The 13870-nt window shown below is 39.9% G+C and overlaps 3 protein-coding genes across 6 annotated transcripts in view; all 3 read left to right on the top strand.

Moving 5' to 3' along the window:
• LOC117815651 (phospholipid-transporting ATPase ABCA1-like) overlaps window positions 1–3750 on the top strand; it is a 41540-nt gene extending 37790 nt beyond the window's left edge. For all 3 annotated transcript variants that reach the window (XM_034687476.1, XM_034687474.1, XM_034687475.1), the window contains exons 46-48: window positions 105–197; window positions 304–547; window positions 1145–3750. In XM_034687476.1, the coding sequence (XP_034543367.1) occupies window positions 105–197; window positions 304–547; window positions 1145–1288 (481 nt within the window). In that variant the 3' untranslated portion in view covers window positions 1289–3750. The remainder of the gene's footprint in view (window positions 1–104; window positions 198–303; window positions 548–1144) is intronic.
• A 274-nt stretch (window positions 3751–4024) lies between these two features.
• LOC117816332 (probable pancreatic secretory proteinase inhibitor) lies at window positions 4025–7212 on the top strand. Its single transcript, XM_034688541.1, has 4 exons — window positions 4025–4141; window positions 6233–6264; window positions 6407–6519; window positions 7032–7212. The coding sequence occupies exons 1-4, from the start codon at window positions 4090–4092 to the stop codon at window positions 7075–7077; spliced, it is 243 nt and encodes an 80-aa protein (XP_034544432.1). The 5' UTR covers window positions 4025–4089; the 3' UTR covers window positions 7078–7212.
• A 2317-nt stretch (window positions 7213–9529) lies between these two features.
• On the top strand, window positions 9530–13131 carry LOC117816453 (PI-actitoxin-Avd5a-like). 2 transcript variants are annotated; one of them, XM_034688731.1, is made up of 5 exons: window positions 9530–9621; window positions 9750–9909; window positions 11914–11933; window positions 12094–12209; window positions 12949–13131. In XM_034688731.1, the coding sequence occupies exons 2-5, from the start codon at window positions 9858–9860 to the stop codon at window positions 12992–12994; spliced, it is 234 nt and encodes a 77-aa protein (XP_034544622.1). In that variant the 5' UTR covers window positions 9530–9621; window positions 9750–9857; the 3' UTR covers window positions 12995–13131. The 2 variants fall into 2 exon arrangements, with proteins under 2 accessions (XP_034544622.1, XP_034544620.1); XM_034688729.1 differs by having other exon boundaries at window positions 9599–9909.
• Window positions 13132–13870: the final 739 nt, after the last annotated feature.

Here is a 13870-nt window from a genome sequence, read left to right as displayed (position 1 = left end):
TCTGTGCAGTCAGGATGCAACAAAGAGAAGATTTCTCTTTAGTATTTTGTGCTGATTTCTCTCTGTCTCATCTCTAACCTGTGTGAACCTTTGTTTTCCTGCAGCATGGAGGAGTGTGAAGCTCTCTGCACCAGGATGGCCATCATGGTCAACGGCAGGTTCCGCTGTTTGGGCAGCGTGCAGCATCTCAAAAACAGGTGAGGTGTCAAGCTGCAGAAGCTTTTCAGAGATCACACCAGATAAAAAAGTAATATCCCTCCAGTATTTAACCCATCGTGCTCTTGATGTCCTGTTTCATATCAGATTCGGCGATGGTTACACAATCATCCTGCGGGTGGCGGGTCCAGACCCTGACCTCCGGCCAGTGATGGAGTTCATCGAGCGGGAGCTTCCTGGCAGCACGTTGAAAGAAAAACATCGCAACATGCTGCAGTATCAGCTGCCCTCCTCCCTCACCTCCCTCGCCCGCATCTTTTCCCTGCTCTCCACGAACAAGGAGACGCTCAGCATAGAGGACTACTCCGTCTCCCAGACTACTCTAGACCAAGTAAGAGCACACACATAAGACTTCAACTGTATCAACACTAGGGTTGCAAAATTCTGGGAATTTTCAAAGTTGGAAACTTTTCATGGGAATAAAGCAGGAGTTTACTAAATTGAAGGTTGGCTCTTAATAGGGAACTTAAATATAGTTGGGGAAATTATATTTTAGCATAATCCTGACTACAACAACCAGATTTCATGCAAGAACAGTTCAATATCTCTGCTATTCCTCAATTATATGCACATAGCACACTGCTTACTGCAGGGCTATAGAGACCACGCCCCCTTCATGCACTGTGCATTCCTCCATCACATGCACAGGTGATTTCTATTTTGGATGGATGTCTGCTTAAAACAAAACAAATATTTATGCTTGGATATGATACATTTCCATTAAGTTACCTTCAATTCCCAGTTAACTCCCATTAATTCCCATGGAAAGTTTCCAATTTGGAACATTTCCAAAATTCCCCACCTTAACTTCCCATGGAAATTTACAGGAAACCTTCTGGAAATATTCCACCCCTTTGCAACCCTAATCAACACCACAGTTTGTTTAGTTACGGCTGAGTCTAATTCCTGGTTCTTCCCCCTCCTGCAGGTGTTTGTAAACTTTGCCAAGGACCAAAGTGACGAGGACCATTTGAAAGACGTCCACCTGAACAAGAGGGACGCTGTGGTAGTGGACATTTCCAAGCTGAACTCTTTCCTAACGGATGACAAGACCAGAGAGAGCTGTGTCTGACTCCACCATCAGTGGGAGTTGTGATGCCTCCCTCATCCTCCGCCCCACACACCCTGAAAACATGGACCACTAACCCTCGGGGGGAGGGAAACAGACTCTGTTGACTTTTTTTAATTCTATTTTTTAGTCTTTTTTAATTATCATTGTTCAGTGGACCTGCACTTCAGCGCACAGCCTCTTACAAAGGCAGACACTGCAGGGTTCATGACAACCACTGAAACAATGAGAACTCAATGCAAATCAATGCAAGAAATATAAATAAATATATTTAAGATGAGGAGATATTCCAGTGAAGGGAGGAGCCCGGTGCTTCTCCTTCACTAGACGGATGGAAAGAAGGAAAGACTCAGACACTTGAAGCAGCAGGATTATAATCCTGTGTTGGACTGGAACGCTCGCAGCTCTGCGACTCGAGGAAGAGCGGAGTCGTTCGAAGGAAATATCTCTGAGCCCTGCGGTCCTAAAAGTAGTCCGCAGTAGTCGGTGGGACGTGTTTGTGCTACTTTCACAACAGCAAAAAAAAAGCTTTGTTCATTCACTGCCAACGACTAAAACAAGGACAGACTACTTTTCTATCAGACGACGTTGTTCTCTATTGGTTACCCAGAGCAGTTATTTTGTAAAACAAATGCTGGTTTAAAAAAGAAGTATTTACAATCCTATTGATTTCAACACAAAGAGAAATCAAACAAATATCCTTTTTTACTAATTTGTTGTTTTTTAAAGACCGTTTGATTCTAATAGACCTAATAACAAGTTTTATTTCTGTCTTATTTTGGTTGGAAACAGTCGAGTTAGAGACTGATGACAAAGTTGTCTTTTTTTTATTCGTGGTTCTCAGTGTCCGTGACATTGTCCAGCACAGTGCCTACACTGGTGGAGAGAGAAATCTGAGCACTCCAATAATAAACAACAATGTTTGTGGGCTGCTAAGGAATGTACACGACCGATACCGTCATGCATCAAAGCACAAAAGAGGAGCTTTCTGCGGAGACGATGGATGAAGTTTGTCTTTAAAATGTGTCAAAACAAACAAACACACTCGATGTCTGTACACGACGGCGCAGCCCGCCCCGTCCTCTTTACAAGGAACTGAAGGATTATCAGGAAGGATGCAAGGTGACCCATCCAAACTGGCCGGAGTGACGTCAGCGGAGAAGATTATTGACTGGGCTTTTGAAAGATGGAAATATATGTTGCATGCTTTCCACTGGCCTGCACACCTGGACTATCAGCACTTCTGTGTGTGTGTGCAGGAGCATGCTGTCAGATCAGCTTGTAAAGGTCTGGAGGAGACTGAATTGTGCTTTATTGTTGGATTACTGACGCATAAGCGGAGTCTAAATCTATATTCTGTTGTAAAAATAGCAAAAAGCTCTTTGAAAATGTGAGTTTGGAGAAGAGAGAGAATCAAAAGGAAATGTTTCTTGGAGCTGGGAGTGCGAAGGAGGAAGTTTAACAGCTTCTCTGCTCGTGTGGGGTTCGAGGTTGTTGCTTTTCCACATGCATTTGCTTTCTATGCGAGAGTTTCAGAGACCTGAGCCATCACTGATGTGGATATTATGTACAGTAGCAGTTTTGTGATGTCGAGTCAGAAAAAAAAAACGTTACCAGTGGAGTGAACAAACATTATCTGTGCCAAAAGAAGCTGAATATGTATTGTCGATCAACCAGCATAATCTGGAGGAGGCAACTGTTTTGTAAAGTTAACAATGTGCTTTGATATTGGTTCTTTATCCACCAGCTCACTCAGACATCCTCCTCTAAAAACAGAAAGCACATTTAAGTTCAATCTGTGCGTTCAAGTTCTTTTTTTTATCCTCTGGTGAAGTTGCCAAATTCCAAACTTCCAAGCTGCCACACAAAAGTTTACTGTCGCGTCAGTAACTCAAATTTTAGACGTGAAGTTTAAAACTTTGTGCTAAAATATGTTTCCAGAGTTAGTTCAGAGGCCAGACTAATCCTACCCAGGGACCACACCGACTCAGAGTTGTGCTTGTAATGCTTTATAGTCCAAAAACTGTACCCAGGTTTTTTAACAGTGACACACAGTCACTACGGGTGCTTTGTGTCATGTCAAATCTTCGAGGGGGGTCCGTTATCTGTGGATCCGACCTCTGCAGAGAGGCGTCACACGACCTCTCTGCTAAACGTGAGCACTTTAGAGACGTCAAACATGTCAAAGTAGGGATTTCAGACATTAGATATTTAAACACAAATCTCTGCACTGGAACACAGAAACAATCCACGCTACAGGAAGCTACACCTCTGCGTTACGGCGTCTTGAAAATGAGAACAAAGGCGTTCTTGTGGTCGAGGGAAGAAAATAGAGAGAAAGCAGAGTCCGCAGTGAGATAGAGAGAAACACAGGACGAGTGTAAGGTGGTGACATTTCTCTTCTCGTGCTCAATATTATTTGTTTACATGTTTTTTAAGTATTAAACAGCTGTTTGAGTCTGTTACTCATTGTGTATAGGTATTCTTTGCATTAATAAATAAAGAAGTTCATACATTTTGAAACAAATCTCCTCTTCTTTTTTCATATGTGTGTGAAAAACTCCCACAGAGGAGCGACTGTGGGTGAACAAAGGTCATATGTTTGGGCATGTGTGTGTGTGTTAATGTGTGCTGATGACTATGTTCTAGAGTGTGCATGCGTTTGTGTGTCTTTTTTTTCACCTGCTGTGCTCCCACGCACACACATCCTCACACACACACACACACACACACAATTATACTGCCTGTAAAAGCAGAGATTACCTCAGAGGTTTCTGTCACCCAGTTATTCATCCACCAACGCCATGAAGGGACGAGTTGTTTTTCTGGGACTCCTGCTCATCTGTGTGGCTGCAGGTAACACACCAATACTTCATAATGCCGACTACAATCTTTAGATTGAAGCCAACAGATCAATTTAAAGGTTGTATTTATCATGAAGGAACATCGTATCTTTTAAAGTGAAGATTTAAGGCTGATTTGTTGACACTACATGAGAACAAAAACACACCTTGAGGCAGAGAAGTGAGAGAGGGACGAATATACATGCATGTTTAAAACAAAATATGTATGTTTTATCTTCTTTAACTGGGTTAAAGCTCCTGTGAGGAGTTTTATAGCTGGCAGTAGAACAAACCAGAATGAATTACAATGCATAGATATGACCTGGAAAAGCAAACAAGACCAGAGTCATTTACAACATGCTGCTGCAACAGTGTTTGAGCTTCTCAAGGCCAGAGTAACACAGCAGAAGGATGTTTAATTTGTTCATTTAAAGGGACAGGGCATTTCAGTGTAGCACAATACACCACAATACATCAGATATACAAAATAATGCAAATGGTGCTCATCATGAGTCTGGTCCTGCTGGAGGTTTCTGCCTGTTAAAGGAAGTTTGTCCTTGCCACTGTAACTTGCTAAATGCTGCAAAGTGCTCTGCTCATGGTGGATTCAGATGAGATCAGACTGAGTCCTGTCTGTAAGAGGGGACTGCATCTGATCCTGTCTTGATGTTGGGTCTTTGTTAACCCTGTAAAGCCTGAACCATCAAATAATTGTTAGGAAATTCTAATTATTTGAAAATGGAGTGTTTATTGGACCTTCTGACAAAAAAATAAAAATTGAATTGCTATTTTTATATATGGGTTTTAATTTGTATCATATTTGATACATCAGGCATTTTTGGTGCAAATTTTTGTTGCACAAAGTTTCTTCATTTTTAAACAAACCAAAACATACAGAAACAAAATGTGCTTGTCAAACTTTGAGTTTTCTTCAAATTTTTTCCCACAGTTATTGGTGTTTTGGTTTCTCCTACCTTCTTATTTTGATCTTATTTTACTCTATTTTATCTTTGTTTAATCTTTGGCCTTTTTAACATCTGGCAAGGGACTACAGATGTAGACTAGCCTTTTGGCTAACTCTGCTATATTTACAGAAGTGTTAATTAATATGCATGGTCCTTTTAAATAATCAATCAATCAATCAATAAATCAATAAATAAATAAATACAATTTCAAACAGAAATTATTTTTGTCCATATTCCATATAGAAAGTTTTTTTCATCCAAACTTTTTGAAACTTGGTAAAAATATCCCTTAAAAAACCTTGAGTGGGTCTCTGATCCACAGCTGACATTTTGGAAGTCTCAAGTGACGTCCTTCTGCTGCATGAATTACTCACACCTGGTGGATTATCCATGCACTGCATGTCTCTGATTGTATACATCAGGGTTTTTCAGAAAAAAATATATCACACTGATGATGTAGAGGTCTCAAAAACTGATGGATCAAATATGATATGCTTGGCGTTACAGTTAATAATAGAACATAGAGTACGGTCTAGACCTGCTCTGTTTGGAAAGAGTCTGAGGAGAACATTTGTTGGGATTTAGTCTACATAGAATAAGATTGATTGCGAGATTAAAGCCATATTAGAAAGGATAAGTAAAAACTAAAGACAAACGTATAGGAGAAAAGCAAAGAGATAGTTTCGTTTTGTCCACAGGGGTCACCAAACTCAACCCAACCAGGAGCTTTATGCATGGACCTGAGGGGATAAAGTCCCTGCAGGCAGAGGCCTTTCTTGGATGATTATTTCTGCGTGTCGGCCCTGTGATTAAAGGGCCCTGCTCCTGGGGTCCAGCTCCAGCCGCCTGTGACCCTCAATAAGATAATGAATGGATGAATACATTCAGAGATGTATTAATGCATGAAAATGTACCATAAGTGATACACGGGAACTCCCATACCTTCATCTTCTGGGTATTTCCAATGAAGACATAACATTTGAACCTCTGAGTTTAGTCACTTTTGCACGTTTATGATATTTTGCATCCCAGAATCACTTGGATTGCTCATGTATATATAGAAAGTCAAAGAGTATTGGGTTTATTGATACATGTATTAATAAATGTATGTTATCATAAGAGCTCCTCTCTCTTCACAGATGCCGGTGAGGACTCTGATCTCCTGAGAAAGGTGGGTTTATCTTTACAAAGGAGAGACTGACAATGAGAAAGCGGTGCTGATGTGATTTCACCTCCGTCTGAGGTGAAGAAAGTAGCACATCATCTCATGTGTTGTTGTGTTGTTGTGTTGTTGTTTTGTTGTGTCCTGGCAGCCCTCCTGTCCTGACATGGAGGAGATTGTGGCGTGCCCTCTGAACCTCGCTCCAGTGTGTGGCAGCGATGGTAACACATACGCCAACGAGTGTACCCTGTGTGCCCACAGGCAGTGAGTACACACAGCTGCTGTATTCACACAGCTTCACACATTGCATCAGCATCATGCAGATAAACTCTCACTGAGGATACTGACGCACTGCTGCCCTCTGGTGGCGCATGGGTTTAAAGAGAGCAGCCTCAGTGCTGAGCTCTGATTGGCTGACAGCAGCAGCTGATTTAAGCTTTTTCCAGTTTGGTCTGGTATTCATCAGCTGATCTTTGCAGGAAATTCATGAGCCATTACTAGAAAATGATGGTCAGAGCACTGATGAGCCAAAGAAAAACACAATGAGCCGTGAGAAGAAATCCTCATTGATGGCTTCTACATTTACTCTGATATCTCTGTCCTCTCTGTTGCTCAACTTTTTAAACACAGTCAGGCAGTTTTTATGTGTTTAGATTATCAAAAAAAGCTCATTTTGTATAATTCAGCTGTTTTATGACTGAGATTTTATGACTGGCCTGATTTACCGACACCGATGAGTCACAACAACCATCACTGGGATCTGGTTTTCCCCGCAGAATGACCAAGATGGACGTTTTAGTCGCCAAAGAGGAGAGCTGCTGACTGACCTCCTGGGGATGATGTAACTGCTAATCCGACCAATCAGATGAAGCACTCAGCATGAGTCTTTGAAATGTCAAAACTACCCTCGGTTCTTTTGTCATTGTAACTGATAATAAACTTAAATCTGTGAAATAACCTCGCTGTGTTTTTCTTCTTTGTTATCACTCAAAACAAAACTTCAACCTTGACAGAAATGAGGAAACAACTAAAGTTTTGCTCCAACTTAAAACTCTTAACAATCAACACAGACTGAATTATGCTGTGTCATGTTTAGATAAGGTTTGGTAGTGTTCCATCTTGCACATATTGTGTCCAGACTCTGAACTTTGGCTGGTGATGGAGTTTATTGAGGGGAGCTTTCTGGCAGCACGCTGAGAGAGAAAGTGTCCAACATGCAGCAGTATCAGCTACCTCCCCTCCTTGCCTCACCCCCGTGGATTCACTCCCTGCTGGACTACAACTACTAGGACTAAAACAAAAAACTAATGGCAAGCTGATTTTAAAGGTGACATATCATGCAAAATGGACTTTTTAATGGTTCTTTACCTGAAATATGTTTCCCTGTCATGTCTACAAACCCCCCGAGAATGAAAAGAATCCATTCTGCCCCTGTTCTGATTTCTCCACCTTTCTGTAAATGTGTGTGAAACCAGCCGTTTCAGACTTCAGTGTTTTTGTTACGTCACAACAATATCCGGTCTGTCACTGAGTCAGAGCTCGGAGCTTGTTCAGCCCATAGACTGTATAAAATAATTTTGATTTTGTCGTGTCTTCTTTTGTGTCTTCTGAACTTTTAGTGTTCATCAAGAACATTTTCACATCATGATAAAATCATTAATTTGAAAACCTGTCAACTTTAAGAGTTCTTGTGATTCTTCTTAATTGCCGTCTTGCAGAATTCCCAGAGCTTTAGCTTTAGACAGGTAGTCCATGTGAAGCTTTCTGAGACGTTTCTGGATTGACTTTAGTTTTGTGTGTGCGCTTGAAAGAAACGGCAAATGAACAAATGATTCAGAATGTGATTAATTTCTAATGCTATTAATTAATGCTATATATAACACACTTTAAGATGGAAGCTTGGGGCCATAAATAAATGGATCTTGGGCCGCAATTGGCCCCCGGGCCGTACTTTGGACACCCCGGGATCTCAATGAGAAGTGTGTTACAGTAATCGACTGAAATGGCTTCGGTTTTGGAGCTGTTTAAATCAAATTTTATACAACTGACAAAAATGTCAGTGTCATATCATGTCCCTGTGTTTCTTTAGGCTTACTGTACAAGCAAACATTATAAATATGAAGTAAATTCTTCATCATACACCTCTGCCCATGTGTCTCACTTTGACAATAATTTGTGGGGAGGAAATTTCTTACAGAAATCTGCACATTATGCATACACCTTAAGTACCAAGTAAAGCAATTAAGCAAGCAAGTAAGTAAGTAAGCAAGTAAGCAATAAAAGGAGGGTAAAGGGTACACAGCACTTGTTGGTGGCTCTTCCTCTGGTCACAGTGGGTCTACATTGTCTCCAGAACCTGCTGAGTAATCCAGATTGCTCACAGACTAAATGAGAAATGCTTCTCTGATAGGCCTGTTAGTGTCAGCCACAAATTGGCCCTGGGTGATCCCTGTCTCCATCCACCAAAAAACACAATATACATGTGAGCTCGCCAAACAGGTTCCTGTTCGCTGGGTTTAATTCTGCAGCTAGTTTTCAGCTAAACAAATGCTACGTGGAGAACTTTGTGGTGATGCCTCGTGCAGAGATCTAGCTATCAAGATTTCTGCAGGAGTAAGGTAAAGTGCAAAAAGACTGAAGAGCAGAGACTGTTACAGTCCCATGTGCAGGCCTTCCTTGCCTGAGACAGTCCCACTAAAGGACTCCTCAAGTTGGTGGAGGCGCAATCCCCGATATTTTTGTGTTTTACAGGGTGTGTCGACCAAAAGGGAACTTTGCTGTTCATTTCATGGGTTTGCAAATAACAGTTAACCCCCCGGAGGAGCATGGATTAAAGCCAAGTGAACTAAGTTACTTTTCTCCTCCTTACTTTGCTGCAGACTTTTGTTTAGCTTCTGAAGCACACATGACCTTATTCCTGAGGTGGAGGATTGTACACCAGCACTTGTGCTTTCAGACATGTTGTTCTCCCCTTGTAAGCTCCCTGAAGATGACTGACAAGCCACTGGGAGAGTCTTGTTGAAGGTGAAAGGTCAATATCAGACCGTTGAACCTTTACAGCTCTATTAAATAAAGCTCCAACAGGACCATGTCTGTAATTTGTGCTAAGTCAAATTTATTTTCCCTCCTGCAGATGGTTATAAAGAAAACAAAGGCCAGAGAGATGAGGACACTTTGAAAGACAGGCACTTGAAAAAGAAGGCCTCTGTGATAGTTGACGTTTCACAGCATCATCTGACTCCACCACCTTCCACCAGCAGAGGGAGCTGCCTCACCCACTCAGACTGTGTTTAGCTTCCATTTAATGATTGTTTTTAGTGGACCTGTACTTCAGCACACGGCATCTCACAAAGGCTGACCCTGCAGGTTGAAACATGAAGAAAATCAGTGCAACAATTTTAAAAGGATGTTTTTCACTGCATGTTTTGGCATGACTGTTTGTGTGTGCTGACAGAGTGTACGTGCATTTGTGTGTTTGTTTTACTCCTGTCAAGTTCCAAGGCACACTAACACACACGCCCCCAGATGATGATTGTGTCCACAAACAGCAGAGATAAATTCAGAAGTTTCTGGTCCCTTTGAGTTAATCATCCTCAGACATCATGAAGGGAAGCATTGTTTTTCTGGGACTCTTGCTCATCTCTTTGGCTGCAGGTAACGCAAAATAACACTTTTATTAAGTTCAAATCAAAAATGTTCACACACACAAGGAGTTTGCAAATGTTATTGTCTCTTACTACATCATAATGTGGCTCAGTGATAGAGTCGGTCATCTCTCAACTAGGCGTATGTCATCAGATCTGGCTTTCTACACTCAAAAGTGTCCAAGATACCTGAACTAACACTGCCCGGGGGCTGTACCTGTGTGGATGGGCTTACTTAATACTGTTTGGTGTTTTATGAAGCAGGATTTTTGGGTGAAAGCAAGAAAGTGACATGTAATGAAGAAGTGCTTTGAATGTTTATAAAGACAAGAGGAAGTGCTGAATAAATACACTATAACCAATATTTATATATATAAATAGTTTTGTGGATTTTTTGTTATATTTTTATCTCATTTTTTTATTTATCTATTTATTCATTTGTATCTCATTATTTTATTTATTTATTATTATTTTATTTCTGTATTTAATTATTACTTTTTATCTCATGATTTTATTTTCTTATCTATTTTTATCATTATTTTATTTATGTTTTAAGTTATTTATTTTTATCTCATTATTCTATTTATTTATAAATTTTTCGTTATTTTATGTATGTATTTAGTTATTTCTTTTTATCTCAAAATTTTTTTAAATCTATTTTTATCATTATTTTATTTTTGTATTTAGTTATTTATTTTTATCTCATTATTCTATTATTTCATTTTTATCTCGTTACTTCATTTATTTATTTAGTTATTTTATCTCATTATTTTATTTATTTATTTTTATCTCATTGTTATTATGTTTTTTGGTAACACTTTACAGTAAGGGTCCCTTAATAAACGTTAGTTAATGCATTATTAAGCATTAATTAACAGTTTAATAACTTTTGATAATCATTGTAATGCATTACCTAACATTAACTAACACATTAGTTAATGCATTAATAAGCAGTTAATTAATGTCTACTGCTCAGAGTTAATTAATACGTTAATACTTATTACATAATGTAATTAGTTAACCATTAGTAAATGCTTTCTGGACTTATTGTAAAGTGTAACACATGCATCCCTTAGGTAACTCATTATAATTGCTTAAGTGCCTCATAAGCATTACTTAACCATAATTAACCATTAGTGAATGCTGTAGACAGTGTGGAAACTGACAGGGGTAGACTCATACAAGTAGACTGACATACAAGGAGATTGACAGATTGGGTAGATGGACAGACGGGTAGACTGACTGAATGGGAAGAGTGATCGACAGGGAGTGGACATTTCCAGGCAGGGTAAACAGGTGGGCAGCCTGATATTGCTCTGCAGCATAAACACACACACACATACACACACTGTGTTGCTATGTTCATGCCCCCTCACCACATTTTCATGTTTGTGGCTAAGAGATGTTCATGTTGTTCAAAGCTCTCCTCTGTGCGAGTTGAGATGTGATAATCTGTTTTATTGTTTTAAATAAAATGAGTAAAATTCTTTATATGTGTTGCTTCAACTACCTTTCATCTAATAGTGGTTCAGCGTATGTGTTACCTAAGGGATACATGTGTTACACTTTACAATAAGGGTCCAGAAAGAATTTACTAATGGTTAACTAATTACATTATGTAACTTTTATTAATGCTTAATAATATATTAATTAACTCTGAGCAGTAGACATTAATTAATGTTTGGTAATGCATTACAATGATTATTGTGCAAGAATTGTTATTTACAAGAAGGGGGTGAACACTTGACAGGAATGTTTTTATAAAAATAAAAACAAAGAAAAAAAGCACTTTCATTTAGAGAATGCAGAAGGAAAAGAAAGAAATAGTTGTCTAAAAGTTTCTTTAATATAAGATGTTTAGTTAATTGGAAATTTAACATAGTTTTTCTTTTTGATATTTTTTGCTCTGTATCATGTGGAGAGCTCATGTAGTTGCATTTTGCAGCAATTTTAAAGATATGGAGTAAATTGTTAATACAGTTAAGGTTTTATGTTTGTTCTGTTGTCTTCACAGGTGCCAGTGTGATACCTGAGGTACCAAGAAGGGGGGGGTTTGTAACCTGTGAAAATAAATAATGTTAATAATAAGCAATGCAGAAATTGTGTCACTGGAGGGGTTTGACGTTAATTCACACTGTTCTCATGTTTTGAAACTCATTAGATCTTGTGTCTGTTGTTTTTTGTGTCCTGGCAGCCTGACTGCCTCAGAGCTGGGTCTGGCCCTATCATGTGCCCCATGAACTACGATCCTGTGTGTGGCAGCAATGGAAAGACGTACCCCAACAAGTGTGCCATGTGTTCAGACATTCAGTAAGTACAAGTCATAGACTGTCAATAAAAATGGACAGCGTTGCTTCGCCTCTTCCTGTTGTACGGTTCTGAAGCCAAAAAATCCCTCTCCTGGATGCCGCCATTGTGCAGCCAGAGCCTGTGAAGCCACTGTAATAAGCTCCGCCCTACAGCGTAACGTCACAAGACGCTGTGTGTCCTTTGAAGTTTCACTCCACGGCGGCTGTGAATCAAAGGAAAGCAGGAAGTAAAACCCCGTTTTTTAAACTCTAATAACTAATGAAAAAGAAACTTTTCAGAAAAAAGAGGCCTTGGACACAAAACAGTCAAATACTAACTACATATCACCACAGCATACGGATGTGAGAAACATTCGTACCACGTGTATTTATTTTTTAAAGTTTGACTGCTCCCCAATTCAAATGAATGGGGGAGACAGATTTTTTGACCTATACAGCAGCCAGCCACCAGGGGGCAGACACTCCGCTGAAAGCTTCACCACCAGCCGAGCGAGCTGCTCCCCTGGTACAAACAAGTCGTCCATCCAACAGCACTCTCACATTATATCAACAGCACTCAGTTAAACTTTAAGGAAGTACGGCTGCTGCCCTCTGGTGGTGGAAGGATTTAAAAATTAGCCACAATTGTGAATTGGCAGATTAAAATGACCTTAAGATATTTTTGTATGCTTTAATCACACTGATTGAAAGAGTTATGATCTCCTCTCAAAATCATCTTTGTGATCTATTTCTACCTTCAGGGACACCGGGGAGGAAATCTATATCACCAGTCGAGGCCGATGCTAGATGACCAGTGATGTGTGATGTCACTGTTGCGCTGACCAATAAGGATCTGACTATCCATCAAACACAAATCTTTAAAACGACAGAACTACCCTCAGTTCTTGAGACATTGCAAAGATGAATAAACGTCAGGCAGCAAACAGTGTTTCTCTTGAGTCTTTTGTTCTTGTTATATGTAGTGATAGTTGCACCAGCATCCTGCAGGTGATGGGGACCCGGGTCTTCGGCCTGTGATGGAGTGAGCTGAGCGTGAGCACCTCGAGGCGGTGTTGCAGTTGAGTCCCTGAAAGTCAGAGTTTAGTCCTCTGTGTTCAGGTCCGAGTTCAGTCAGACTCACAAAAGAAGAATCAGAGTCGAGTCACCACTTTCCTGAGTCGGGGTCCGGATCATTTGTATTTTTTTTTGGTTCTGTGGTATCCTCTTTTGTCCACATGATGGTGACTCTGTCAGGACTTCTAAATTGTCAGTTCGTTGTCATTTTGTCTCTCTCAAAGCCCAAACAGCTGTAGAACATGTTAGTCTGCAAACAAAGTGTCCACTGAAGGCAAAGCAAATGCTGAAAACTGTCTGAATGTAGTGTGCACTTTCACCAGTGTCGATATTTGGGTCAGAATTTCATAAAATAAAATAATAAGATAAATTCAGAGGTCAAATTGACAACACCCCGCCCACAGGACTTTGAAAGAAATGAAAGAAATGCATTTATTGGGATAAACCCCTTTGGGATGTGCCGTCTCGTTTTAGATGACAAATAGAAAATAGTACAATACAAAATATACAACAAAACATGAATCCTTCAAAAAACAAACAAACAAAAAAAAAAAAAACAGTCTTTTAAACAGAGGCGTGTCTTTTTGGCTGGCCTGACTGCTGCCAAAA

This window comes from Notolabrus celidotus, chromosome 7 (assembly GCF_009762535.1).
Source record: "Notolabrus celidotus isolate fNotCel1 chromosome 7, fNotCel1.pri, whole genome shotgun sequence".
Lineage (NCBI taxonomy): Eukaryota > Metazoa > Chordata > Actinopteri > Labriformes > Labridae > Notolabrus > Notolabrus celidotus.
The sequence above is the reverse complement of the archived record's forward strand: the minus strand, read 5'-3'. Positions and strand labels throughout refer to the sequence as shown.

Bases quoted from the DNA above. Each gene is read 5' to 3' on its own strand.
- LOC117816332 (XM_034688541.1), top strand. From the start codon at position 4,090: ATGAAGGGACGAGTTGTTTTTCTGGGACTCCTGCTCATCTGTGTGGCT. The intron at 6,265-6,406 runs GTGGGTTTATCT...GTGTCCTGGCAG, and splicing joins ACTCTGATCTCCTGAGAAAG to CCCTCCTGTCCTGACATGGA. The intron at 6,520-7,031 runs GTGAGTACACAC...TTTTCCCCGCAG, and splicing joins ACCCTGTGTGCCCACAGGCA to AATGACCAAGATGGACGTTT.
- LOC117816453 (XM_034688731.1), top strand. From the start codon at position 9,858: ATGAAGGGAAGCATTGTTTTTCTGGGACTCTTGCTCATCTCTTTGGCT. The intron at 9,910-11,913 runs GTAACGCAAAAT...TTGTCTTCACAG, and splicing joins GCTCATCTCTTTGGCTGCAG to GTGCCAGTGTGATACCTGAG. The intron at 11,934-12,093 runs GTACCAAGAAGG...GTGTCCTGGCAG, and splicing joins GTGCCAGTGTGATACCTGAG to CCTGACTGCCTCAGAGCTGG.